At 47.3% G+C, this 26928-nt stretch overlaps 1 protein-coding gene across 2 annotated transcripts in view; it reads left to right on the top strand.

Annotated features, from left to right (window-relative positions):
- The window catches only part of CA10 (carbonic anhydrase X), a 432800-nt gene that overhangs the window by 398407 nt on the left and 7465 nt on the right, over positions 1-26928 (top strand). For both annotated transcript variants that reach the window (XM_012726343.1, XM_004684388.2), the window contains exons 6-7: positions 12415-12510; positions 16978-17050. In XM_012726343.1, the coding sequence (XP_012581797.1) occupies positions 12415-12510; positions 16978-17050 (169 nt within the window). The remainder of the gene's footprint in view (positions 1-12414; positions 12511-16977; positions 17051-26928) is intronic.

Raw genomic sequence — 26928 nt, 5'->3', positions numbered from 1 at the left:
ACTTCTAGATCCACCTAAACAATGTTTTTTGTAGGTAGCTGTTTTTATGGGTAGTACAAGTAATGAAATGATACTTGCCTTAATCAGAGGAACTATATAACTCTCCCTACCTGCCATAAGTTAGAACAAAGTGACCCTCCCGTAAGACAATATATGTGAGCTCTGAAATTACTTGTTCAATGAACATTTAACAAAAATGACCTGAGAACATTCCAGAAGAGTGGTTTTCATCCCAGGGACAAGCTCAGGACCACGAGGCTAAGAAAGACAGCACATGGGCAGTTTGAGATAGAGTGGTCCATGCATCACAATGCCAACCAAAGAGAGAAAAGATAGCAGAGTCTGTGTGGCAGTCAGATGACAGTAAGATAAAATGAGATACAAAGATGAGGAAGGTCTGGACCCTGTCTTCAAGATAGATGGTCTACAAGTGTCCATGGCAGGGCCGAGTGTTTATGGGTCTGCCACCCTGGGCCTCTCGTGTCTCTTATCTGTGCCCCAGCAGGCCGACATTTCTAATAGGGATCCCGACAGCTCCTACTTAAATGAGTGCTTGCTTGGTGCCAGGTGTGGCGGCGGTAGCCGGCTTCAGCTCATTTACATGTTTTCACTCTTTTCATCATCCCAGCACCCCTTTGAGTGTTTATGTTGCCTTCACAGTTTTACGAGTAAAGGGAGTAAGATTCAAAGAGACTAAATATTCCAAGACTGAAAGCCAAGGATGTTTGACTCCAGAGTCAGAGAGCCATCTTCACCCATGCCCTCACTGGGATGTGGTGGGGGTGGTGGCTAGATAGGTGGGAAGTAGGTTTATGCAGAGAGAAAGAGCATGAATGACTGAGTCTGAGTCTTAGGATGTCAGTGAGGAAGAGATTAATTCAAATCAATTGAGGATCAGAGCCCTCACCTTTATTTTTTTTAAACCTTTCTCTTTATGCATACAAGAGCTGGGGGTGTAGGCCAGAGGTGGGAAGGGGCCTGAGGGGATTCACCAGAGATAGAGTGAGGAGCAAAACAGGTGGACCTGCTGAGGGGAGCAGCAGGCGAGGCAAGAGAGGTCTGCTGTGCCCTACGTGGGTCAGCTCCCTGGTCGGGTATTGAACCCATGCCATTATGTTGATAGCACTAAATTTAGTCCGTAGGCCACCAGGGAGGTCCCCACACCTCACCTTTAAATACTGGCAGGCAGCAGCACTGTCCGGAAAATATCTGGGCTGTCTGGAGCTCATTGTCTTCTAGAAGTCTTCAAGTATTTCAGGCTGTCTTGGGGGTACCCAGGTTGATGGGGGAGTAAAAGAGACCACTCTTACTCAGTGTTTCCTTTTTATTTTCATTTTTTTATTGAACTAAAATTGGCTTGCAATGTTATGTATTATAGGTTGCATGTGTACAGCATTAGTTCTGTGGCTACGACTTAATGTTCACGAGTGAAAGTCTAGTTTCCACCCATCACCACACAGTTCACTCCTCTAGTCTGATTCACTCACCCTTCTGCCCCGCTCCCTTCAGTGTCCCCTATTTGGTTCTTACGGTGTAAGCTCATGCAATGCCCCCTGATAAAGGTGTGAGAAATAAATCCCATCAGAGGAGACAACTCTCCAGAAGACTCTTGGTATTCAGGTTGCTCTGTGACAAATTTTAAGCCCCAAAACGTCAAGTCCAGAAACCAATAAGAAGGAAAATATGTTCTGTCTTTGCATCGTGAAAGGAAAGGGGATGAACTGTCTTTTTGTGTGGGTACTTTGTCTGGGCCTGTTCAGTTACGTTGCCTGCTGGGTTATGCCCTGCCTTATTCCCAAAAGGCTGTGTGGCAGGTGGTCTTGCTTCATTCTCTCAGTCGCCCTTAGCTGCAGCCCCGTGTCATAAATGAAGAAACTAAGGCACACAAGCACTAAACAGCTAGTCCTTGATGTAAGAGGTAACTGACTCAATTCAGTCATGCCTTTTCCAGCATCATCCGGCACCCAAACATCTCAGTCTATACTTGCTTAAGCCATCATGTAACTCGATGAAAAGTGCCATGCTTTAAAATCCAAGTTTTGTCATCTTCCGGAGGGGAAAGAGAATACCACATTTTAGTCTGGTGGCTTTAGAGATTGCTATTCCTAGACCACCTTTGAAGGTCTTCAGTCAATGAAATGATAGGCTCTTCTTTTTATTTTTAGCCATAACTGCATTCGTCGTCTCAAAATACAGGAAATCACCAGGCAGACCAGTGATAATTGCCAAAGCTTCGGATGAGACTGTTGTTGCTAGTAAATATCAAACTGCTTTCTCCTCTGCAGACTGTGTGTGCTCTTACACTTAAAGACAAACTTGTTAATGACTTTCTATAAATAAGATTTAGCTTATAATTGTTGTTCCAGCAACAGCTGCTGAGATGTGATCTCCCCTCAAACGTAGAACACCTTTCCTTTTCTCCTTTCTTGCAGAAAGAAGGTGTTTGTAGGGAGGCAAAATGAACCAGGGTCATTGTTAGGCTGTGTGACTTCAGAAGAGTGTCTTAACCTCTCGGTGCCTTGATTTCACCCATCACCTATTTTAGCAACAGCTGGGTGATAGGGTATTCTCAAGGATACAAAACGGGCCCCTCTAGGGACTGCTGGGGTCTGGTGTAGTGTGGGCACTTAGGGCCTGTCTGTTGACTGGAATTAAGCTCACCTGTGGTGATGATGCCTTGAGAGTTACAGTGCCTAAGGAATGTGCTGGTGGCCGTCATTAGAAGCAAGCCTCGTTAGGAGTGTCTTTCCATTTGCATTTTTCTCCTTCCTCTAAGGAGCACTTCATGGGAAATGTAAGCCCCTAAAGTCTGCATCATCTCTCAAATTCAAGCTGGCAGGATTGCCACCTGTTTTTGTAAATCAGGTCCTCTTGGGACCCAGGCATGCCCATTCTTTATTCTTTGTCTGAGGCTGCTTTACCCCAAAGCAGTATGGAAGTGTGGAGACAGGGACCACAAAGCCACCTGGCTGAGCATAGTGTGATCGGCCTGTTCACAGCAGACTTCCACTGCCTTACGATGTGAGCCTCCGGGAATGCACGTGCCTGAAGGTCTCACAGCAAGTGTTCTGTGCGTGTCTGCCAGGGACTAGTTACCTCGGAAAATGACCAGATTGTGAGAAGACAAATGTTTTCTCAGTTTTTCTTGGGAGAATAGACCCAAAGTGAGGACCCAGAGAGGAGGTTCCATACTGTGTCGTGGGAGCTAAAAGGCTCTGATTTATTGCTTATATAATACTGATAGGACGATACTGATAGCAGCTCCAACGTGAACAGGTAATTATCCAATGCTTACTTACTACACGCCAGGCCCTGGGCTGAATGTTTTATATATTCTGTCTCACAAAGCCATCCCCACAGTCCTATGGAGTAGTTGGTGTCATTATCTCTGTTTATAGAGAAGCTGCTTTGCCCCAGGATACACAGTGACAAAGCCAGGCTTTGCATCCTCCTAGCCCAGCGTGATATTTCGTTTCTGGGTTCCCATTAGACATACCCTTTAGGATTATAGTCTGTTCCTATCCCAGCTCAGCCAAATGCTTCGCACTCCCTGTCCTCAGGACCTCACATTCTGTTGTATCACCGCCAGCCCACTTGGCTTCAGTTATTCATCTAACAGTTAGTTCTGCCTTGCCGCTGTTCTGTGCCAGGCACTGTCCTGGGCATCGGGACTAAATGGGGCACTCAGATACAGTCTTTGCCTGGGTGAAGCTCAAAATCCAGTGAGTGATGGGTATTAATCACACAAGAAATGTCAAAAGAAAACTGGCATGCCAGGAGAGTGGCAAGTGAGTGGCCTTGGGGACCCATCTTAAGAGGTAAACCCCTGAGGTCACATCCAAGTGTTCCTAAATAGCAGTCAGCCCCAGAGGCTAGGGAGAGGCCTGAGCAGAAGGACTGTAGATGTGGGGAGGCCAGAGCTGCAGTGGTGAGGGGGACCGAAGGAAGTGAGTGTGGCTAGAGTGCACAGACGTGGTTGAAAAAGTCAGGGTCACACCAGGCTTGTGCTCAGACTTGGGTCTTTGTTTTAAAAGTAATGGGAAGCCACTGAGTGTTGAGTGAGGGGTAAATGTGGTTGTGCATGATTACACCGCAGGACACATGGCTTGTGTGGCCTCTGTGACAAGGCCACTCTTCCCTGAGTCCCCAAGGGGCTTTCACTAATGGAACATCACCTGGGAAGACCTCCACGGTGTGCATAGCAGGTCTGTCTGCAGTGGACAAGGGAGGATGGGCCCTGGCACACACTGGGGAGGCTCGCCCCTGCTGCACGGGGAACTCTTGAGGCCTTTATGCCAGAGGCCGCTCCCAACCTAGCAGGCCAAGGACATCCTGCTGTAGATGAGAGGCCGCTTGCAGCAGTTCTGCTTAGTGGAAAGGAGTCTACTAGCTGGAACGCTGTTACTTCTCACCAAAGGTCAGTGTTTTTTAGCCTCTTCAGTTAAGGAGCATGGAAGCTCACCTGTGTTTCTGATAGCATTTCAGGACATAAAGACAGTTCTGCATCCCCCTTAGAGTGCAATCCAGACCCCACTGTTGACCTACCAGCATCCCCCAGTCTGGTCTTGTTCCTCGCGTCCCCAGTCTGGTCTTGTTCCTCGTGTGACTTTAGCTCCTACCACTCTCTTTCCCAGAACAATCTCAGTAAACACTTGAATGAATGACTGTATGAATGACTCAGCGATCAGGGATAAGATATCTCTTCCCTCTAATCTCAGTTTCTCATTTTAAAAGGAAAGCAGCTGGCCTGAGTTTCCTCTAAGGCCCCTTAGACAGAGATTCTATGAGATGCAGAATCGGGATCCATTCAGCAAACACTTGCCAACATTCCTTCTAAGCCAAGTCCCATGACAGGCGCCAGGGGTATGATGATGGATATCCCTGCTCTTGAGATTTTTGTTCAGAAGTAGACAAAGACACAAAAAGAATAGCTTCAAATTAGTGGGGTGCGTGAGTGTGATATCATCATAGGACTAAGTGTCATCCCAAATCCACTTCCTTGAGCATATACTCTCTCCGTGGCCCAGTGTCACATGACTGAAGTGAAGATAACAGCACTAACTCATAATGGAGTTTGTGAGGATTAAATGAGAGGATGTCACTGAGGGCATCATCTTTGAAACAAAGAAGCGCCTGACAAATATTGGTGATCATCAGCAAATGATGCTAATGATAGCACCTGTGTGACTGTACGCTGACCTTGACTTATATCAGTCCTGACCACCCAGGGCCCCTGCCATCATCATCATAAAATATTTCGAACCTATCACTTGGTTGAGTTTGCTGTGAGGAATGAGCTGTCATTGGTGTTCAATGTCAAGGACATCTGGGTGAGAAAACCCTGAATATTCGGAACTTTGAATAATTTGGACAAATTCTAACTGTAAGTTAACTGTAAGCTAACTAAGCCCAAATTCAGAGCTTACTTAAGGTCACCAGACATGTCTGCTGTGAAATAGGGGACTAAGAAGGGATCATTCTGAACTACATGCCACTGGCTTCTGCAAGAGCTGGGCCCTTTTTCTTTTTTTTTTTTTTTTTTAATTTTATAATAGTTTATTTTTACATATTTTTGTGCATTTTCCCATCTCAGTTGCAATCCCCTTGGGTTTCCCATCACCAAATCACCTGTGTGCCATCACCATAGTCCAGAGCGCTTCCCTCCCCACACTGTTTTTGATCCCATTCCCCACTCCACCCCCATAAAATGTCTCTGGTATATAGATGTTCATCACTATCATTTTCTTGCCTGTTCTGTTATATTCTGCTATGAGAGAAACCATCCAGTATTTTTCCTTTTCTTTCTGGCTTATCTCACTGAGCATGATCTTTTCCAGCTCCATCCATGTTGCTGCAAAAGTCATGTGTTTCTTTTTTTTTGGTTGCTGAGTAATGTTCCATTGCGTATATCTACCACATCTTTTTAATCCAGTCATCCACTTTTGGACATTTGGGCTGTTTCCATGTCTTTCAGTTGTAAATAAAGCAGCAGTAAACATGGGGGTGCAGGTATCTTTTTGAATCAGTGTTTTTGTGTCTTTTGGGTAGATACCTAGGAGTGGGATTGCTGAGTCATACGGAAGCTCCATTTTTAGCAGCTTGAGAAACCTCCAGTTTTCCATAGTGGTTGTACTAGTTTGCATTCCCACCAGCAGTGCAGGAGAGTTCCTTTTTCTCCACATCCTCGCCAACATTTGTTGTTGCTAGTTGTTTGAAGATGTGCCATTCTCACTGGGGTGAGGTGGTATCTCATTGTGGTTTTAATTTGCATCTCCCTTATTACAAGTGATGTTGAACATTTTTTCATATGCTTGTTGGCCATCTGCATTTCCTCTTTGGAGAAGTGTCTTTTTAGCTCTTCTGCCCATTTTTTGATGGGGTTGTTTATTTTTGTTGCATTTCATATCAATTCTTTGTATATTTTTGTGATTGATCCTTTATTGCTAATTTTGTATGAGACAATTTTTTCCCAGTCAGTGGGATGTCTGTTTGTTTTTTGTAATGTCTCTTTTGCTGTACAGAAGTTCTTTTACTTGATGTAGTCCCATCTATTTATCCTTGCTTTCACTATTGTTGCATTGGGTACTCTATCTTTAAAGATGTCGCTGAAGTGTATGTCGTGTAGTGCTTGGCCCATCTTTGCTTCCAGGTATTTTATGGTTTCCGTTCTTATGTCTAGGTTTTTAATCCACTTTGAATTGATTTTTGGGTATGGTGAGAGGTAGTGGTCTAGTTTCATTTTTTTTGCATGTAGCTTCCCGAGGTGGGCCCTTTTAAGGCACCTTGACCAGCCATACTTGGAGACTTGTCCACACCTCAGACTGTGCTGGCTGTGCTCTTGGTCAGTCGTGCACCTGTGCCCAGTCTTCCCATGCCTGGCTCCTCTTCATCATCAGAATTCCTCTTAAATGACACCTCTGTGAGATGCCTTCATCAGCTACACTACCCAACATGGTTCCCACTGCGTACCACACACATAATGGTTTTTCTTACTAATGCCAGTCACTTTGCAAACTACAATCTTGCTCTATTTCCTTCAATGCTCTTGTCACTCTCTGAATGACCTCTAGGAGAGCGAGGACTTAAATATTCTTATCCTGCCCTCAAGAATTTTTGAATGAGTGCATTCCAGGTCTGTGTAAAGGATGGAGGTGAGCCTCAGTTTTGGGGGTGAGGATATGAGTGTCTGCTAGGACCACACCCTGAAGAATCACATGCAGGGAGTGGGCTGGATCGGTGCCTTCCAGATCTGAGCATCATGAACAGATCAACAATATCTTAATTTCTCAATCTTGTAAATCCAGAAAGTTTCAGTGGGAGGACACCCATCTAAATTAATAAAAAAAATGACTCTTAGTAATCGAGGCTTAGCCCTTTCACATAGTAATTCCAAGTAGGCTAGCAGAAGCCCTTGGAGGCATCTCTTTAATGAATAGCTAAACTTAGTGTTTAATTAGCATGTCATCATTAGCCCCCAAAGAGTTGGCTCTTGTAAGCAGTTTCAACATTGTCCCTATAGTCTTAGTTGCCTTGCTCCCTTGCTCAGAAGGTCCCCTATTTCGTGCAAGACATGTCTCATGACCTTGATTAAGCTTCAGATTTGAGGTTCAATTAAACTACGCATCTGAATTATTCAAAAATCTGACCAGGAAGGTTTGGATTATTCAAGTATTAACTATAAATACAACAAATAATCCATGGCCATCACTTTCAGAACCCACCTGCCAATCTGATACTCTCTTCCCAGCCAGATATGATTTGCACATTACTGCTCCCCAAGTCCACACGAATGACAGGACAAGTAGCAGACCCCTTCCCTCCCAGACCGACCATACCCGGGCACATGATGAGTGGTTGATGGGCAGTGGGTTGGCACCATGCTGCCTGAGTGGGAAAGAACAGAGGCAACAATTGCAGTAACTGTGGTTTCCACTGACAAGGACCTGGAGAAGGGTGGAGGGAGCAGTGCCTTTTCAGTTAAGCCTTACCCCCGGTGCAGACCCCAAGCATCTCCTCCTCTTGCCTTTCTTGCCAAATGTGTGCCTTGAAAGGTGAGAACACTGCCAAGCTGCCTTCTAGATGTTTTCTGGTGGGCCTGGCTGTTCTGAAGCCTTAGGGATCACTGGTGGCTACTCACCACACATAGTGCACATTCTACAAAATGTAAAGTCCTTTGGGACATAGCTGCCTTGACTGCTACAACCTGAAATTATATCATAATCCTTTCACCTACCACCTTCCTGCACCCCCGCCTCCCTGCTCTAACCTGCCGTCTTAAAGTCCCTGCCAATTAGCTCATCACCTGCCTAAAACCATCCATAGCTGATATTCTAGGTCTCCTGTGATCGGACTCAGCCTATGTTACAACACACGTGATGCACGTCCTCCTCAACCCCGCTATACTGAATCAGAGAAGTGAACAACCTGACTAAATAGGATTCTCTAACCAGACAACAAACTCTGCTAAACCAGCACTTCTCAAGCATTAATGTGCATGCAAATCACTGGGAAGTTGTTGAAATGCAGATCTTGATTTGGGACATCTAGGGTAGGGCTCAAGATTCTGCATTTCTGACAAGCAGGATCTTGGGGTTCAGTCTCTGGGAAGAACTGTGTCTGGTGCTGGTTCCTGTGCCTCCCATTGAGTAGAAAGCACTGGGGCATCTTTTTTTTTTTTAAGATTTATTTATTTCTGCATACAGAGCTGGAGTACAGGCCAGAGGTGCAGGGGCGGTGAGAGGACTCACCAGAGACAGAGTGGGGAGCAGAACAGCCAACTGACGAAGTACACTGCCGAGGGGAGCAGTGGGTGGGTCAGGAGAGGTCTGCTGTGCCATGTGGGTCACCTCTGGGGCTGGGTGTCGAACTCATGCTGAAGTGGCTTTAGCTTCTTAGTGCTGTGCTTTATTTAACCCTCTGCGCCACCAGAGAGGGTCCACTGTGTCATCTTTTTAGCATCGAATTTTCATGGGGGTGAGGGAAATTCAAAATAGCTTTGTTTCAACATTCCATTAACTCTAAGTCAATTTCATGCAGTACAAACTAACACAATAGACAATCCACGAACCAGCTCCTAATAGAAACCAAAACTCATGATATCAGAGCCCTCGCCAATTACCTTAGAGCACAGAGGTGGTGAAATTTCTAAGTGTGCAATTTAAGCTTAGAGAAGAGCAGTCTCGGGCTTATACTTGCCTACCTGTCCTGCAGCCCCTGGCCCTTACCAAATCTCACCCTTCGGGGAACCACATCACCCTTCAGGATGAGGAGTACACCACTGGACGGCTTCCACTTCCTGCTCTCCAAGGCCCAGCTCTTGGAACAAGCTGAAATTTCAAGGCATGCCTTGAAGCACTGGCACGTTCCATGGAGGTTTTATAGGTCACCTGGTAGGTAGATCTTAGCAGATGGCGGCTGTGTTTTAATTCTCAGGAAGAAGCTCACTGAACTCAAGGGAGGGGTCACAGGGCCCCCCACCAGCTCCTGGTTTCTCTACATGGGAGCACTGACAGTCCTGGCTGGGGGGAGAGGGACAGGTGGAGGAGGTGGGCTGATGGGCATCACCTGATAGCCCCGCCTGCCTGAGCCCTGCGAGGCAGAGCATATCCACCAGCCCCCTTCCGATGCAGAGGAACTTCTGTAAAACCATCTGCCACCCTTGGCAGAACTCACAGAAGTGAAAAAAACAGCAAGCAAATGGGATTTTTCAAGAACAGCAGCATCGTGCGTTCCCTCCATACATAAGAAGCTCGACTGGCTCAGGGTGTGCAGGGTGGTCTTGGATTCAGGCCCCGTCCATGTGCGTGTCGCACAAGAGCTGCCAGTGCACGTTGATTCTGCGGTGTTGGTTTTCAGCGCCAGCTGCCCACTAGCTGGAGAGCTTGTGATAATGCCAGTGCCCTTTACCCACCCCAAATCAATTAAATCAGAATTGGGGGTGAAGATGAGGGTGGAGCCAAACACAGGTGGGTTTCTTAAGTGCCCAGGTGACCTGGCTGTACAGTGAAGGTTGCAAACCAGTGTGGGTTTTTTTGGGTTTTGTGGGGTTTTTTGTTGTTTTTTTTTTTTTTTTTTCAGAGAACAAGGAAAAGTACCTCTCTTTTTTTGATCATTGACTTGTTCAGCTCTTAAAGCTTCACACCTTATTTCTTTATTGCAGTACATGGTATTGGTAATAGCGAATAGTCTCATAAAATTTGAGTCACAAACTACATGTGCTGTCCTAGAAGATGCTCCAATCAGCCTGTGGAACATGCTCACACCATTGCAGGAAGATATGCTGGGATTTTAGTGACACTTAATAAGAGACAGAAACGATGGAAACAAGCGGAAAGCTGCACCGAGTGCAGTGTGTTATGGGGCATTCTGCAGCTTTTAATACACTCAGGATCTGTACACACTATCTTAAAGAGCTAGTCACAGACTACGTGTAAATATTAAAGGTTTAGAACTATGCTTTTGAATTATTCCAATTCTGTTGTTTTTTTCCATTTTTTATTTCTAACAACTTCGAAATCTCTGACATATTAAAACGATAAACATTTAAGGCGTGCAACCTGATGTTTCGATATGCACGTACATTCTGAAATATCACCACGGTATGGCTCAGCACCGTATCCATCACCTCTGCACCTCTACGTAGTATGTGTGCACCTTCTGCTTCTTTTTCTTGTGTAATTGCTCTGGCCAGGACTTCTGGCATTACTTTGAACAGAAGTGGCAAGATTAGACATCCTTGTCTTCTACTGGACATAGGAGAAATGGTTTTAATCACTTCCCATTGGTAATAACATTAGTTGTTGGCCTTATAGTATTGAGGGAAGTTTTTCTGTACCTGTTATTCCAGGGAATTTTTATCATAAATGGTTTGTGGATTATGTCAAATGCTTTTTCTCATTATTATTAGAGTTTATCATGTGCTTTTTAAGCTTTCATTTGATTAGTGTATCACATGGGTTATTTCACACATATGGAACCATCTTTGTGCCCTGGAAATAAATACCACTTGGTCGTAGTACATCATCTTTTTAATGTGCTGTTGAATTGAGTTTGCTGCTATCTTATTGAAGGTTTTTAGGTCTATATTCACTAAGAAATTTGGCCTGACATTTTCTTGAAGTATCTTTGTCTGGCTTTGGTATCAACATAATGGTATCCTCAGAAAATATGTTTGGAAATGTTCTATTTTTTTTTTTTTTTGAATGGGTTAAGGAGGATTGGTAGTACCACTCATGAAGTCACTGGTTCACAGCTTTTCTTTGTTGGGAAGTTTTTGATTACTCCAATCTTATTTGTATTGGTCTGTTTAGGCTTTCTATTTTAATTTTAGATCTTAAATAGATTATATGTAATAGGAATTTATCCATCCTTTCTATTTTAAAATGTTTAAATCTCTTTTTCAGACTCTGTGAGAGAGAAAGGGAGAAAGAAAAAAAGAGAATGAGATTCATAAACACAAAATATCTGAAAAGTATATATACTAAAAATTTTAAAGTCATCTTGCTTGGGCTAAAGTTAAAAGGGGCATCACTTTTATGCTCTTTTTCTTAGTTTGTTAAAAAAAATTATATTTTAAGATTAAACATTTATTTTCCAACTAGCACCCTACATGAATTTCAAAGAGAGAAAATCATTTTCATTATTCAGAGAAAGCTATCAAGTCTCAGTGAGGTGGCCTAACTTTGTCATGTGGCCTAAAACGTGGTGGGCATTAGTGTGAACGTATAGCTGAGCTGTTTCACAAATTTTAAAAGACTTAAAAATGAGGTAAAATCTAGCTCACTGGGCCCAGGGCCAGGATGCCTTGTACTGTCCACACCGCCTATTTGTGGCACCGGGGCTCAGCCAGCAAGGCTGATTTTCACTGAAGGAGGAGGAAGGTAAATCCTGTGGTCAGCAGACATGGGCAGGCTGGTGCATGGAGAGCCTAAGCCGCCAGCGCCCCTCCAGCAGCCCGGGCATCTTGCAGCCTGGCCCGTGGCCTCTCCCAGCCCCTGGGCTGACTGGCCTGACTGTTCCCTGCCCACCCTGAGGCTGCGAGGAAGATCAGCTCAGTGCCAGCAGATGCCAGCCTCTGGGGAGTGCGTCTGCCCTGCATGGCCCTTCCCCTCCTGACAGGGAAACTCACTTCATACAGACTTGCAGGGGAGATGTCCCAGGGTTGGAGGCAAAGCCAGATGGGCACTGGGTGATTAAAGGCACGCTTACGGCCAGAAAATGGTGAGTAGGCATTTACCGGCAATAGGCATTACCAGTAAATACGAATGTGTATTTCCCCCCGAAATTCCATCAAGTACAAACACGTCTTCCCCATTGTTCTGCAATGTGGTTTACCTTAAGTGCGGTGGGTATGCTGTGTCTCATACCTTTTAATGTTCGATTGTTGCTCTTATTATTGTTTTTCTCCCCTGCCAGGTGCAGCTCATCCACTATAACCACGAGTTATATACAAATGTCACAGAAGCTGCAAAGAGCCCAAACGGATTGGTGGTAGTTTCTATATTTATAAAAGTAAGTATCTTGCTTTTCTTCATGCCCCTCTTCTTGCATCCCAAGAATATGTCGTGGAATGTCTGCTTCCAGACTCAGTCGGACAACCAAAGGGGACAGGCCCAGGGACACCCCTTAGAAACAACCAAAGGGGTGACATGCAGCCAAAGCTGCCCTGGATATATATCCAGATTTATGAAAAACCGAGGTCCCTTTCAGTGAGAAGCAAAAGCAGTGGGCTCCATTTGGGAAAACCAGGGTCTGCAGAGCTAGGCAGCTTCTGTCCTAGAGAGGAAAGGGCTGCTGGATCCTGGCAGGCTTCAGCACCCAACCCCGCCAGGCAGAAGAATCAGAGGGATGCAATAGAAGGTGAAGGGGTAGCCCACGACACCCCACAGGAATAAAGGCCACCCCACCAGCTGGAAACCCAAGGTAAATAGGAGCTATCTCTCCTACTGTCTGCGAGAAACAGCTTCCTCTGTCTCCTCCACCTTGCTCTGAGGACCACCTTCCCCCTCTCCCTCATAAGCATCTCTGGGGAGAATTAAGCAAAGATGCCAGTGCTGACTTCCTGACATTCCTGGGAGGTCCCAGCAGTCAGCAGCAGTAGCAGCAACTCTCCAACCAAGCACATTCTAATGTGCTAAAAAAAAACTTTAACATTTTGACAGATGCAGAGAGAAACAGGTATACAAATTTAAAAGAAAACAGAAATATTTTTCCAACTGGAAAAAGAAGAGATACAGAAGTAATTGAGGGCATTTCCAAAAGTTGGCGGCCCATGTGATCCGACCCTTAAAGGAAGTGCCCGAGCCGGCATTTGCAATCCAGAGAAGATGATCCATACGTAGGAAGCTTTAACACCTCTCTCGTGATGACAGCGTCATCAGCATCACCAGAGGACAGGCCCAGGGACACCCCAGGCAGTAACCCCTCTCTCCTCCAAAGCCCACCTGTTCAACAGGCACGTTGCCCGGCCTCATCGTCCCCCTGCAGACTCCACGCCGCTGCCTCACTTCCTCTCACTCACCTGGGTCTGCTCAGGCCTGTCTGAGGTCCGGGCAGATACACATACAGAGCGAGGGCAGGGTGATAGGCCGCCGTCCCAGCCGCCAACCCCAGACTACTCCGGCTTGTCATGAGCATTGATGGGAAGGGGCTTGTTATCAGGAAAGTGTATTTTTAGCTGTCAGACCCTGTTAACAGCTGATGTGACATCCCAAGGGAAATGCATCTTGGCACTGGCATCCCCTGTCGCTGGCCTGTGTATCTAGGCATCCCACAGACACTGTTGTGGCAAGCAGTGGGGTCCCGGATGCCAGGCACTGCCTGCGTGCTGTGCGTTCATGTTATCGTGTAGACTCAGAGGTCGGTCAGTGCCGTGGCATAAGTGTCCCGCTCTAGCAGCCCACCCCAGCTCATGTAGCTCAGAACTGCCCACCCCAGCAAGGAAACCAGCTTGATGTTAGTTAGCACTGATGACCTTATTCCCACCAGATGCCTCCCCAGCTGAGCTGAGAGGAAGCAGCATTTAAAAAAATCTCCCGCAGACAGACCCCTGTGCTACCCACAAGCACAGGCAAATCGTGTTTCCCTCGCCCCGTCTGGACAATGGTGCTAGCAGGTCCCCCTGGGCCACATCTCTTGTCGTGGGACCTGCAAATGTCACAATATTGAGTCACGCGTGTCCAGGCACCCCCTCCCCCTCCCCCAGGTGCTCTGTGGTGGTGGCCCAGCTATGACTTTTCTCACTCACTCTTCCCAAACACCAGCGGCTGTGGAACACGGGCCAGCCTGTGTGGGCGCTGAGACAAAAATGAGGCCCACAAAGCCCCAGGGCTCCATCTGAGAGCCACCACCTCTGGGATCTTCTTCTGCTGTATGGGCTTTCCCAGTGCCAGGCCTGTGGTGGGTAACTCGTCTTGTGCCAGTGCCTCCGCCTCCACCCGACTTTGTCTCCCTTGGCTCAAAGTCCCTGTGTCGGTGAATGTCATCCCGGCAGCCCGGACACATTCTAGCCGACAGGGTGATTGATGCACCAGCAGGCGAGCCTCCTCACAGCAAACTGCTGGTGTGTTTCACAAGCTCCTGCGGACATGCTGGCTCCACTGAGATCACGGACTCCTTCCTGGCTGCTTCCCTGTGGGTGTTGGAGGAACTTACGCCCCACACCCTGAGGTCAGTGAAAGGATGCTGACTGGTTCCAGCATCTTCTTGGGCCACTCTGGCCCCGGGAGCCTCCTGTTCTTTCCCTGAGCAGATCTGAAGCTTTCTGGCTCAATCTTGAAATGAGCTACAGCGTGTCTATCTGGGTCTGGCATAACCAGCCCCCAGATGCTCTGCAGTGGGTGATCCAAGCTATGACTTGTCACTCATCCTCAAAACGCCGACTGAGCGTGGGATGTGGGCCAGTCCCAAGCTGGGCGCCAGCACCTAGAAATGAGACCAAGGATGCCCTGGGCCTCTGAGGGGTGCGATCTCTGGGCGCCTCCCTCCCCAGATCCCATCAAATAGGCAGAGACAGAGGAGAGGCAGCCCCATACCTGGCTCAGCTGACCCTGGCTCCCTGGCCAAGAGCTGAGACAGGGTCGGAGTCATTGGCTCGAATGAAAACCTTGTTTATCCATAGGTTTGATTTGTCTCTGTCCCCTCATATCCCCCCATTTTCCGTGACCACAGGGAACTGAGATTTGGCTGTAATTGCTGTTCAATCACACCCCATTAACTTCCCACTTAAACTCACTTATACCAAGTCCATATTTTATCCCCTCACCCACGCAGCCAACACACTAGAGCCCACAAATCATCTGTGTGCACTTCGGAAATTGTTCAATTATTTTTAATCAGCTTGAAAGCATCCAGTTCCAAGGTTAGCACTGACCAGACTCACAGGTATCAGGAGCCCAAAGCACCTGATTACAGAAGAGACCCTTGCCTGTCGCAAGCTCTTGTTGGCTGTCCTCCTCCCACGGGGCGTGTCCACACAAACACGCACCCTCAAGCTCCTTTTTAAATGACCAAACGAGAGGTCGAAGTGGTTGAATCAGGCCCTGGGACTGCTGGGGGGCAGCCGTGTCCAAGGTGGACGCCTCTCTGCTCAGGGTGGGTGTTCACGTCCTCCGAGTGCTGTCACTCACCACGCTCCCCTGGGTGTGTCTCACCACAACACACGCAGGAAACTGTAGGGAAAGAGAGGCTGATGAGGAGAAAATAAACAGTCTGTGCTTTCTCCTAACTAAAAATTACCTGTTGCTTATCTAATAATAATAATCATCTGCTGCAATTTTTCCAACCCTCAGAATAAATCAGATTTAAAATGTTGATGTGTCACAACATCCGATTAGCAGCTGAGGCGTAAATTACAGAGCACAGCTGAGCGTGGTAGGCAAGGAATGGGATGAACATCGGTACCTTGGAAAAGGCTGTGTAAAGGGGTTGTTAAGAAAGCAGCGTACACTGCTATGCAGATGGATAGCACTATCCCAAAGGATGGCTCCCTGGCCTTTGTCCTTTGATGACTGACCTGTTGTCCCAAAGAAGGAATTTAGAGAGAAAAGGCCTAAAATGGAAACTGATCCCTGAACATCTGTCTAGTACAGTTTAGACCATAGCAAGTACTTGGTAAATATTTACTGGACGGATGGGTGGGCGGGTGAGTGGGAGGGAGGGTGGGGAAGTGGGTGAGTTGGTGAATGGGTGGAGGGGTGGACAGATGGATGGGCAGACGGACAGATGGACAATGGGCGGAAGGTGGATGGATGGATTGGATGACATTGCTTATGAGACTCAATTCACGCAGTAACAGGCAGTGATACAGGTTTATCACTCTTAGAAATTGTCCTATCTCCTGACGCCTCCATTCTGGGTGCTCTTTCTATTGCACACTACCCAGATAACTATCCCCTTCCTAACATGTCTCTCCCTCTACTGACGAGTCATTGGTGGCTCCCTAGTCCTTCAGAATAAAGTTTAACTGTGCAGACATGACCGTCAGCCTGCGTGATCCAGCCCCTGCCTATTCTCCAGTCCCACGTCCCGTCCCTCGTCTTCTCAGCTCCAACTCCACTGAAATACTTGCATGAGCGTGACCAGTTCCCGGGCCCATGTAGGCACCGGTCTTCTGTGCATGCTTCCCTGTGCCCTTCTTGTTCTCTATACTCTAGAGCACTTTGTGCACCTGCGCCCACCAGGACTCAGCTCGTGACGTAGCAACTCAGATTCCCCATGGAGGTGGTTGTCCACATCACCCCTGTGACTCCATGAGTGCCCTCTCTATATTAAATGATAATCATTTGTTTTCTTCCCTGTCTTCTTTCTCTAAACTGGGGTTCCTTGGAAGTAGAGTATATATTTGATCCCTGAATTTCAGCCATTGTTGTGTTTGGCACGAGGTAGGTTCTAATAATAGGAATAGGTGAGTGACTGCATGGAGCCATGTTTACCCTGGAGCAATGCTACCAGTCACTAACATGTCCTTTTCTCCCCCAGGTTTCTGATTCATCAAATCCATTTCTTAATCGAATGCTCAACAGAGATACTATCACAAGAATAACATACAAAAGTAAGTGTGGTTACATTTCCTATAAAGCAAGTGTTCTATAGGTTAGCCCTGTCTCGGGGTGCACGCCAGATCAGTGCTCTCCAAGGAGGCCTTTCAGCTTCATGACCCTTGCATTCTGCAGGAAGCCGCTCTGTGGAGTCAGGCTGGCTACAGAGCAGCTCGTCTCAAACAGAAGTCCCAGTAGTGCCTCTGTCATCCACACCTGTCTGAGGCAATAATGGTGATGGTGATGATGATCATCGCCATCCCCTGGACTGCTAATGAGCTGGGGCTCCACTAGCTGATAACTCTACCATGTCAGCTGGTCATGTCTGGGCTCTGCCATGATGTGACTGTGGAAACTTCTCCAGGAAGTGAGCGCCCAGCCTGAACGTCCACTTACCATGGCCCTCAAGCTCCATTCCAGGCAGAGGCCCTGTGGCATCACGCTCCATCCCTAGGTGTGAGCCACTGACTCAGAGTGTCCAGGCTGGTTTCCTTGGGTTTCCAGGCTGGTTTATCCCCAGCTTCCTTAAGCTAAAAGGAAAAAAACAGGCACAGTTGAAGGGAGAAGGAGGGAAAAGGCCCTCCTCTTATCTCCCAGCATCCCAGAAGCTGCAGGATTTGGAAAAAGTTAGGTGCATGGCCCGCATCAAGGGATGGAAGAAGGTAGTACAGGAAATAGTTTTTTCCCTACTTAGTCATGAGCAGGAAAGAGGGACGCAAGGCCTGAATTTGTTCATAAGCAAGGAGCTTTCTCGTTTTGTCTCTTTCCTCATTGGTAAAGTTCAACTTTGGGTTTCTAAGGTCTTCCAGGTCTGGGATTCTGAAACAAGCGATAGGTAAATCATGATTTTCCAGAATTAAAAAAGAAAGCACAAATATCTGAACATCCCAGTGTCCTCCCCGAAGTAAGGAGCTGGGCTTTGCCTGCTGCTTCTGCAGCCAGTGGCCGTGTGAAGAGTGGGCTCCCCCGAGGCTCCTGGGGGCAGGTTGGAGACCCCTGCCCTCAACCAATTAGTCATTCATCAGCAAGCATTTCCTGCACACCTGTGCCTTCTCAGACACCAAGCCAGGCTCCCAGACGCCAGCCCGCTCACAAAGTACTCACTGTCAAGTCACTCTCACACGAAGAGGCTGAGGTAGAGGACAGCGGGGTGACAGATGAATCTGGAGAGTCCACCAGGTAGACATCACCTCATCACCTCATGAGGAGCCCCTTGGAGTGCTCTCACATGCACACTTAGATGGCTCAGCGAAGAAGATGTGTGTGCAAACAGCACATTTTACAGATGCCCATGAAAGACTACTAGTCTTTTAACTTTTTGATTAAAGACACATGAAAATTAAATAAAATGTTTCTGCAAATCTTGAATTTGCATTTTAGAGACCGTGAAAAGCTGTGAAATCGCACATTATGCCCCAACACACAATCTAACACATTGCCAGATGCAGAGTCCGTCATTAGCGGGACTTCCCTCGCCACCCCACCCCCAGTGCTCATCTGATTGCTATTAAGTGCCAAAGATGGAACAGGAACAAATATTGATTCCCATACAACTGGGGACTGGAGAGCCAGGGGAAACGATCTTCTTGGGACCAATGATGGATGGTGTTTTGTGGCTCAGGGAAGTTTCAACTTCGTCCATTTCAGATGAGGACTTCCCTGCTGGCTGCCACCACCATGGGGCCCATGGGCATGGAAGACAGACTTGGGCAAGAGCAGAAGAATAGAAGAAGTGTTTAAAGCCAAGACTGCTGTTCATTTGCACACACCCTCTCTCTACAAGTATCAGCTGAGGGTTCCTGGGTACCAGCAGAGAGATGCCTTGAACACGTTTCCTGTCCTCCAAGCTCTCATTCTCTAGTTGGGCAGACAGACTTATCATAGTGTATTATAAAGATTTTGCATGACAATTGCAATGTAAAAAAATACAAATGGAACACTTTGGGACCACAGAAGATCTGCGTAGAATCACATGGTGAGGTTGCGCAAAGAAGGTACCATTCAAGAATGAGTGAGTGACTAATTGTTGATGGAAGAAAGGGAGGAGAGGAACAGGAGAAGCCATAAACACAACAGCATGGAGACCTTTGAAAGGACTGTGAAGAGCTCCATGGAGGAACTCTGTCTTCATGTCCACACAGTGCCTAAAGGAAATCCAGTAAGCGTTGTTGCTGGGGAATTAACAGTGGAACACATGTGGTAGCAGGGACAGGGGACCTAGCAAGACGGTCGGAAGCTAGATCTTGAAGGAAGGTTCCTGATGCCAGGCTGAGGAATTTATGCAGAAGATACTAAGGAAATGCCATTACTGTCTCTGAAGACTCATTTCTGGAAATGCAAATAGAAAGAGCAGGAACATCTCCTGCTGCCGTCCCTCAACAGTCTATGCTGGCCAGAGCCAAGGGGGGAAAAAGGCAACTAACACAAGATAAAGAGGCTCCCGGTGGAGAGAGAACATTTTAGGTCCCCTAATAACAGGTATTTTGTGCTCTTACCTGTTGGAGAGTACTGGAGGGTCACGCCTTTATCACACACCGAAAGTAATACCACAGGGAAAATGAAGGTCCCATACAAGGGAATGGCCCAAACACTCAATGCCCTGGACACTGTGGCTTTGATTTGCTCAGCAGGAACACACCAACACTCTTTCCTGTGACTAAACTCCCTAAGGAAGCCAGCCTGTGGAAGACTGGACTGGAAGCAAGTAGAGGAGATTCTGAAACAGGAAACTACTCACTTGGACACAGCCAGTGGCTAGGAAACACTCCCCGGAAATCTCTTCAGATACCCTACAGGAAGCCACAGTGGGTGCTAGTGTTGAGCCCATAAATTCTAGTGGAGATGAAGGCTATGCCCCCTTGCCGGGAGGCACCTATCAGAGGACCTGCTCCCATATTTGTATGCCAGGTAGAAATCGACTACCCCCCTGTGACCAGCCCTACAACCGAGAGGCACAGGGCCTCAGCCGTGCCTCCACTGCCAACCAGCCCATTCTGCTACTGCTGAGCCAGAATGACACCTCCAGCATCGGTTCGGTTTGCCTGACTCACTCGGAGTATGGCCCCCTCTGCAAGATGCTGAGCCTCAGGAATCTGGAAATGAGCCTGGCTAGCTCCTGCAGCCCAGGCTCTGTGTTAAGAGGTCCCCGAGCAGCAGTGTCCCTGCATGATGGAGAGACCTGAGAAATGCATCATTAGGCAATTTCACTGTGGTGCTGACGTCAGAGCGTACTTATGCAGGCCTGGATGGCGCAGCCACCATTGCACCCAAGTGTATGCCTCATAGGACTGTATCCACCCTCACTGTGGGGGGACTGTCAACCCAGCTGACAGATGAGGAAGCCACAGTGCCAGGAGATGAAGTCACCCAACAAGGCTACATCTAGCAAGTGTTGTTAAGTCAGTAACTTCTGCAAAACAAGCCAGAGTCCAGTGACAAGCACTAGACCATCTACAAGTCTGTTGGGTGCCTGTGCTTCCAGCACAAGTGTGCAGGTCAGCTCAGGCAGCTTGGCTTACTTTTATGGGGCCACGTAGCTGCTCAGGGCAAGTAATTCTCATGGTTGAAACCAGAAATATGGACATTATTTAATTGCCAGGCTTGAAATTCCCACTGTCGCGTCTGTCCATTCCACTGACCAAACAAGTGACTTGGCAAACTCCAGCGTCAAAACCCTGCCATGGAGGTGAGGTGGGGAGGGAATAAATATACCCGCAACACGAACCTACTTTTCCATAGTGCAGAAGATAAGAGAGCAAGACTTCAAACACCAGTCCTCCCGGGGACTTCTCTAGGCATTGACCTTCCTATCGTGTCTTCCCTCAGGAGTGAGGAAAGCTGAGCTCTGAGATCTTAAAGCTCATTGTAATGTTGATATATTCATATTATATGAAATTTCTCAGCGTGTTCTATAAATTCCAGCTTTGGTTCAGTTTGAAGTGCCATCTCTGCTTTCTTGCATTTGTTTCCACTTAAAGGGGACTTGAACTAATGTCAAAACTTTGAATTGCTAAGCCCCCTACCCTCCTAAACTCTGCAACGCCTGCCTGACCCTGGCATGAGACGACCCCTAAAAGTCAAAGGCATTTGCAGGGACACAGTGGCATGACCGTTTGCCCTTGGGGGGCAGACGGTAACCAGAAATGGCATAGAGGTTGGCTCTAGGTGGGGCTTTCCCTGAGAGGCAGTCATCATAGGAAGGACTGTGAGTGTATGAGCAAGGAGTGTCACACTGCTGGGAAAAATAGAACACTCTGGGGCCTCAGCTGAGAAGAGAAAACGGGTTGGGGGGGGGCCAAGGGTAAAAGGTGAGAGGTAACTGCATCAATCCAGAGGCTGAGACCATGTCAGTTGCTAGCAGATTAATGTAGAGGAAGTGGTGAGAAATGATTGGGTGCCTTTTAAAGGGAGAGTCGAGAGATTTCTTGATAGTTTAGAAGTGTGACAGGAGAAATAGAGGAGTCAAGGATGATTGTAAGAATTTTAGCCTGAGCAATGAGAAGGGAGATATTTCCATCAACAAAGACTGTGAAGACTGCAGATGAAGCGTATTTGTGGGAGGGAAAGGAATCAGAAGTTTCCAACATAGGACGCTCAAGTTGTTGGCCATCAATGAAGGGTGTAGAGTAGACATTTGGCTATATGGTCCTGATTTCAGGAGAAAAAAACTGAGGCTGTAAATGTGAAAGTCCGTGGGATTCAGCTGGCATTTAAACCTGGGTCAAGTCAGTTGATAGTAAATAGGGGGGAAAGGAGGGATGTGTCCTCACTTTGGAAAGAGCAGCTCAAAGCCCCAGAGCTTAGGACTGCAAGTCATTTCTTTTAAAGTTCACCCTGGAAGAGGCTCCTGTGTGTCTCCTTTCAGCGAGGTGAGGAAGGAGGCAGCAGGCATGGAATGATGGGCTGAAATCACTACAAAATGGTAGCAGGATAGATACAAACCTTTGAGCCTAGAGTAGATGTGAAGGGGAGGAAAAGGATGGGCAAGACCAGCATCCTGGGCCAGTTAAGAAAAAGCAATGCAAAGAAGAATGCTGCCAAAGGACTGGGAATTCTGGAAGCCAGATCCCACACTGGTGAAGGCTGCTGTGTTCACCGGAAGCCAGGTGTTCCTGTGAAGAGAGCAAACTCGGGAGGCCTAGGCACCTGGCTCTGCCACAGCCTTTGCTGTGTGACTTCAGGTATATCTCTTAATGTCTCTGAGATAAGAATAGCCTCATCAGTAAAATTAGACAAGCTGATGCTGATTTTTAAGAGCATCGGGATGAGGATTAAGATGGTGAGTCAGTTTCCTAGACGATGACGGGTATCAACTGAGAGCAGTGCGTCTTGCTGAACTGCCCTTAGATACGTGATGGCCAAGCCCAGCTGCCAGTGGGTGGAAAGCAGGTCACTATGGTACCAAAGAAAAACCACATTCCAGGTAAACACAGTCCAGGGCACCCGGGCACTGACGTTGGCTCCCTTTAAATGAAGCCCAACCCCAAGTGTGAGCCTACGCAGGGGTGGTAATGGTCGTGTGAGGGTCTACTACTTCCCTTGGAGGCTCAGCTTTCATATGGCTGACCAACTCTCATCAACACTCTCACTGACTCAGCCCAACAATGGAAAAGACTAGCCTGAATTAATTTCAGGCTGAATTTAGAAAGCCTCCTAAAGAAAATCCATTTTATTAAAGTTAAATTCCCCTTCAAGAATCAAGACTAAAATCATGACATTGAAAAATGGATCTGGGGGGATGGATTTTCTAGAGGAGCGCTCAGTAATTTACTCGGAGTACTTTAATTTTTTAATCTACTATACTGGGCTCATGCCAATATTCCTCCATTTGCCTTGTCTTACTTAATTAGCAGGCACAGAGCCCCGGTTACATCAAAGGCAACGTTCTTATCATTTTAGCACCCACCTGATTTCATCGAGCTAGCATTATTTTTAAAAAGGAAGTGGATGATATTTTCAGATGGTGAAGCCAGTGACTAAGATAGAAAGCACCATCTTAAGAGGATAAGAGGCGGTGGTGAACAGAACACTTCCCAGTGTCCTAGGACAGCACATCGTTTTGGTAGCTTCAGCCTGTATCAGTGTTGCGTGCTCTTCCTGTTTCATAGGTAGTAGATAGCACAGTTGATTTCAGTCTAAGAAGAATCCAGAAGATCGGATTCTACCCTAAGGGCTTGGCAGTTGTCTCAGTAGACTTGCTCTGAGCAGAGAAAGGCACACAATCAAATAAAGGCTGGAGGAGGAGCGCCTTTAAGCATGGTGCTTGGACAGATGGCGTGAGCCCCTCAGAAACATCTTTCAGGTCTTGCCTTTTTAAAATGTGGCTTTGGACCCCACACCAGCTGGAAGACGAAGGGGCCAGCCTGGAGCTCCCTCCAAGTCTCAGCGCCTGGAATGCATCCTGCGTGCCCGCTCCTCAGGGACCGCCGCGTTAAATGTGATGAAGTGTCACCGGGGAGTTTAAGCGCCTTGTTCGTGGTGCCTTTCTCTATGCTTAATTGAACTTGTACTTTCATTTCGAAGGAATGGCTTTGGAAATATTTTCCCAGAATGTGAAATGCAGCACAAGTGGCAATCGAAGTAGTAACTCAAGTCAGGGGAACAGAAAAGCAGCGGCTTACCTCCTTGAATTCCATTCTCGGGGGTCTTTTTTTTCATTTATTGTTTGTGTAAAACAAAAAATCATATGAGTTTATTCTTCAGTAATTGCCTTTTTTCATTTCAGTTGAATTTGCCTCAGATTACAAGAGGAAATGTCATTCCATAGGAGAAAATTGCCCAATAGTGCCATATTGATCAGAAGCGAGCCCAGTATTGATCCCTGGAACTGCGTTCCTTTTTCTCATTGGCATCGTTCTCTTTGAGTGGGGACTTCATAAGCAGGAAGTCAGGCAATGTGAAATCTCATCAGTGGCCCACACAGTAAGCGTGATCCAGTCACCAGAGGCTGCTGTGGAAAGTGAGACTGGGCAAGATTGCCCCTTCGGTGGGCCTAGAAATTTCATGGGAGTCTATTTAAAAAGGGGGGCTCTCCCTGGTGGTGCAGCGGGTTAAAGCACCGCATTATGGAGCTCTCTGAAGCCACTGCAGCACGAGTTCAATCCCCAGCCAGGCATGGCAGACTTCTTCTGACCCCGCTGCTCCCATCAGCAGTGTACTTGGTCAGTCTTCCTGTTCTGCTCCCCACTCTGTCTATGGTGAATCCCTTCACCCACCACACCTCTGGCCTGTACCCCAGTTCTGTAAGCTTAAATAATAAAAACTTTTAAAAAGAGAGAAAAAAAAGGAAGAGGGAAGGAAATGAGAGAGGAAGGAGGCAGAGGAGAAGAGGGAGAGGGAGTGAGGGAGAAAGGAAGGAAAGTCAGGAATTGGGAAGGGAGGGAGGAAAGAAGGAAAGAAAGGAAGGAAATATTTCAACTTGGGATTAATGTCCATGAATAAGTACTCAATATAAATCATAAACTCAGCATGAGGTTGTCATAAAACCAAAAGTACAGCCGTCAACTTCTAGAGTATATGAAAGAGTAAAAGTGGATTATAAATTTTGTGCAAATGCTCTGTCCCTACTGATTATCCAACGGGTGTTCTGTACTATAAAGACAAGGGCCAACATACTAAAGATTGCAACACTGTCACAGCAAAAAGTTGAGTTACTGAAGAGCCTTGTGCCCACATAAGATTGTTCCTATTGAGGGACATTTTGGGGGCTCTATAGATTTTTTTAACCTGAAGATAATTTTAGCAATTATCCAGAATTACTTGGGACCCCCAAATAAGGAAGAACAAGTTATTGGCAAAGACACAATTAAAACGTAGACTTGAAATAAGACTTTTGCTTGAAGCCGGCGCTTTGCCCTCAATAGGCTACATGACGGAGGGATTGGGGAAGGAGAGAAAGAGAAATAGGGGAGAGACGGAGAAACAGTCCATGAAATGACCCATGAAAATTTATTTGAACTTCTGCCATCACGTCCTTAAATAAATATAAATATCCCCAATAAATAGCCTTAAAACCAGCAGAGGATGCCTGACAGCCAGACTATTAGCCCCTAGGCTTCACCCCAAATTTGCATCTGCTTCTTCATAAACAACACTCCTCCGACAGATGGATCTTTGCCATCCTGACTCATGAGTAGCTATGAGAGTTTGGGGAGCAGCGTTCACCTCCAGCGCACTCATTCTTAGGCTCCTCTCTGCTACAGCACCCAGGGGCTAAACACGGACAAGCACGAGACAGTGGGCTCCTGTTGTCTTCCAGTCCCTACAAGACAGAACACTGCTTTGATGGCTGTGGTGGGACAGAGGGGTGACTCGTGAGGACAAGCTCAATTAAGTTGGTGTGTTAAGTGCCACACCAACTTCAGCAGTGTAAATATGAAGGTGCAAACGTGTTTGGAGTAGAATGTGGTAGTGTCTGTGGAGACAGCAACAGTCTCACCCTGATATCATGGGGTAGGGTGAGTAGACAGCTTGTATTGAAGCTCATGGTGCATATGGACTGGAACCTCAGGGAATTTTCCCCATCATCAGGCAGTTGGTTTTGCCTCTGCCTCTCTGTCTCTGTCCAGCGTCACCAGCTACTAGGCAAAACCATTTCATTCATCCTTCCGTGCTGTGGACCTGTGGCTGGGGCTTGGGGGTGGCTTAGAGATGTAAGTTGGACGCCTTCCCCCAGAGGCTCGTAACTTAAATTCCGTTATTAGCAAGCTCACTCGGCAAGTGTGAAAGGGAGGCCGCGTGCCAGTCAGGGTGAGCTCGGCAGGTCTAGCTCGGTGGTTGTCCCCGAGCCCCTGGGCAGGGACAGCGCAGGAAGGGGCGAGTGACTCCATGCCACCAGCGGGCTGGGTACTCCTGTGGGCCTGCGCTCAGTCCTATCAAAGCTTGATCCCGTTTGGTCCTCAAACCACTTTGTGGGCAATACTGTTTCAGTCCAGACTACTGTGGCAAACACTATGTAAGTAACAAAATTTACTTCTCACAGTTCTGGAGGCTAAGATTCCAAGACCGGTGCCCGCTTGACTGGGGCCCAGTGAGCATCCTCTTCTGGGTTATAGAATACCTGTTGTGTGCTCACATGGCAGAATGAGGGTTTCCTGGGGCCCATTTTATTAGGTCACTAACCCCACTGTGGGGTTCCCACCCCTTTGCCTTAACCACTCCCCAAGTGCCCCACTCCTCGGGAGTGAGGGTTAGGGCTTCAAAGACTCAGTCCATTGCCTTCTCCAGCCATCTGCATCCTACAGGTGTGGAAATGGGGGTTTGATAATAACCTGCATGTCCAAGGTCCCGAGCCTCTATATCAGCACTCACCCTGGGGCCTTACCCAAACTGCACACTCGTCACTCAGTGTCGCAATTGCTGTAGTGTAAGGAAACAAAAAGAGCAATAGGGAGTGTGTTAGCAAGATTCCTGATAGAGGAGAGTGATGAAGGGGGCCAAGGGAAGGCGGAAGCAGCCTGCAGTCTCTGATGTCTGTCGCAGGGCACAAGGACAAGGGACTCTTGTGGACCACAGCAGGGGGCGTCCTAGCCGTTGCCCCCCCCCCCCAGTATGGGAAGCACAATGTTACCCTGCTATGTGGGTTAATCCCCCGACCCATGAATATGACTTTTGGCCTTCTGCTCCCAGCCTGATCCCACCACCACCCATCAACCCTTTCCTCAAATGTGGATGCTGCCTGAAGCAGCTTAAAGTTTCAGAGAGACATAAATGCTCTTTGCCTTTACTTCAGTCCTGCCTGGAATGCCCTTCATTCTACCGCCTCTTTCCTTCCCACCTCCCCACCTCTCCACCTCCCTGAGCAAAATAAAATACACTAAAAGCGGCACTCTGCAGCACTCAGTACGCTCGGCGTGCAAGCTTGGTTAAACAAATCACATTGACCTTTAATAAA

Source organism: Condylura cristata, unplaced genomic scaffold, assembly GCF_000260355.1.
Source record: "Condylura cristata isolate star-nosed mole 26May11 unplaced genomic scaffold, ConCri1.0 scaffold00017, whole genome shotgun sequence".
Taxonomy (NCBI): domain Eukaryota; kingdom Metazoa; phylum Chordata; class Mammalia; order Eulipotyphla; family Talpidae; genus Condylura; species Condylura cristata.
The sequence above is the reverse complement of the archived record's forward strand: the minus strand, read 5'-3'. Positions and strand labels throughout refer to the sequence as shown.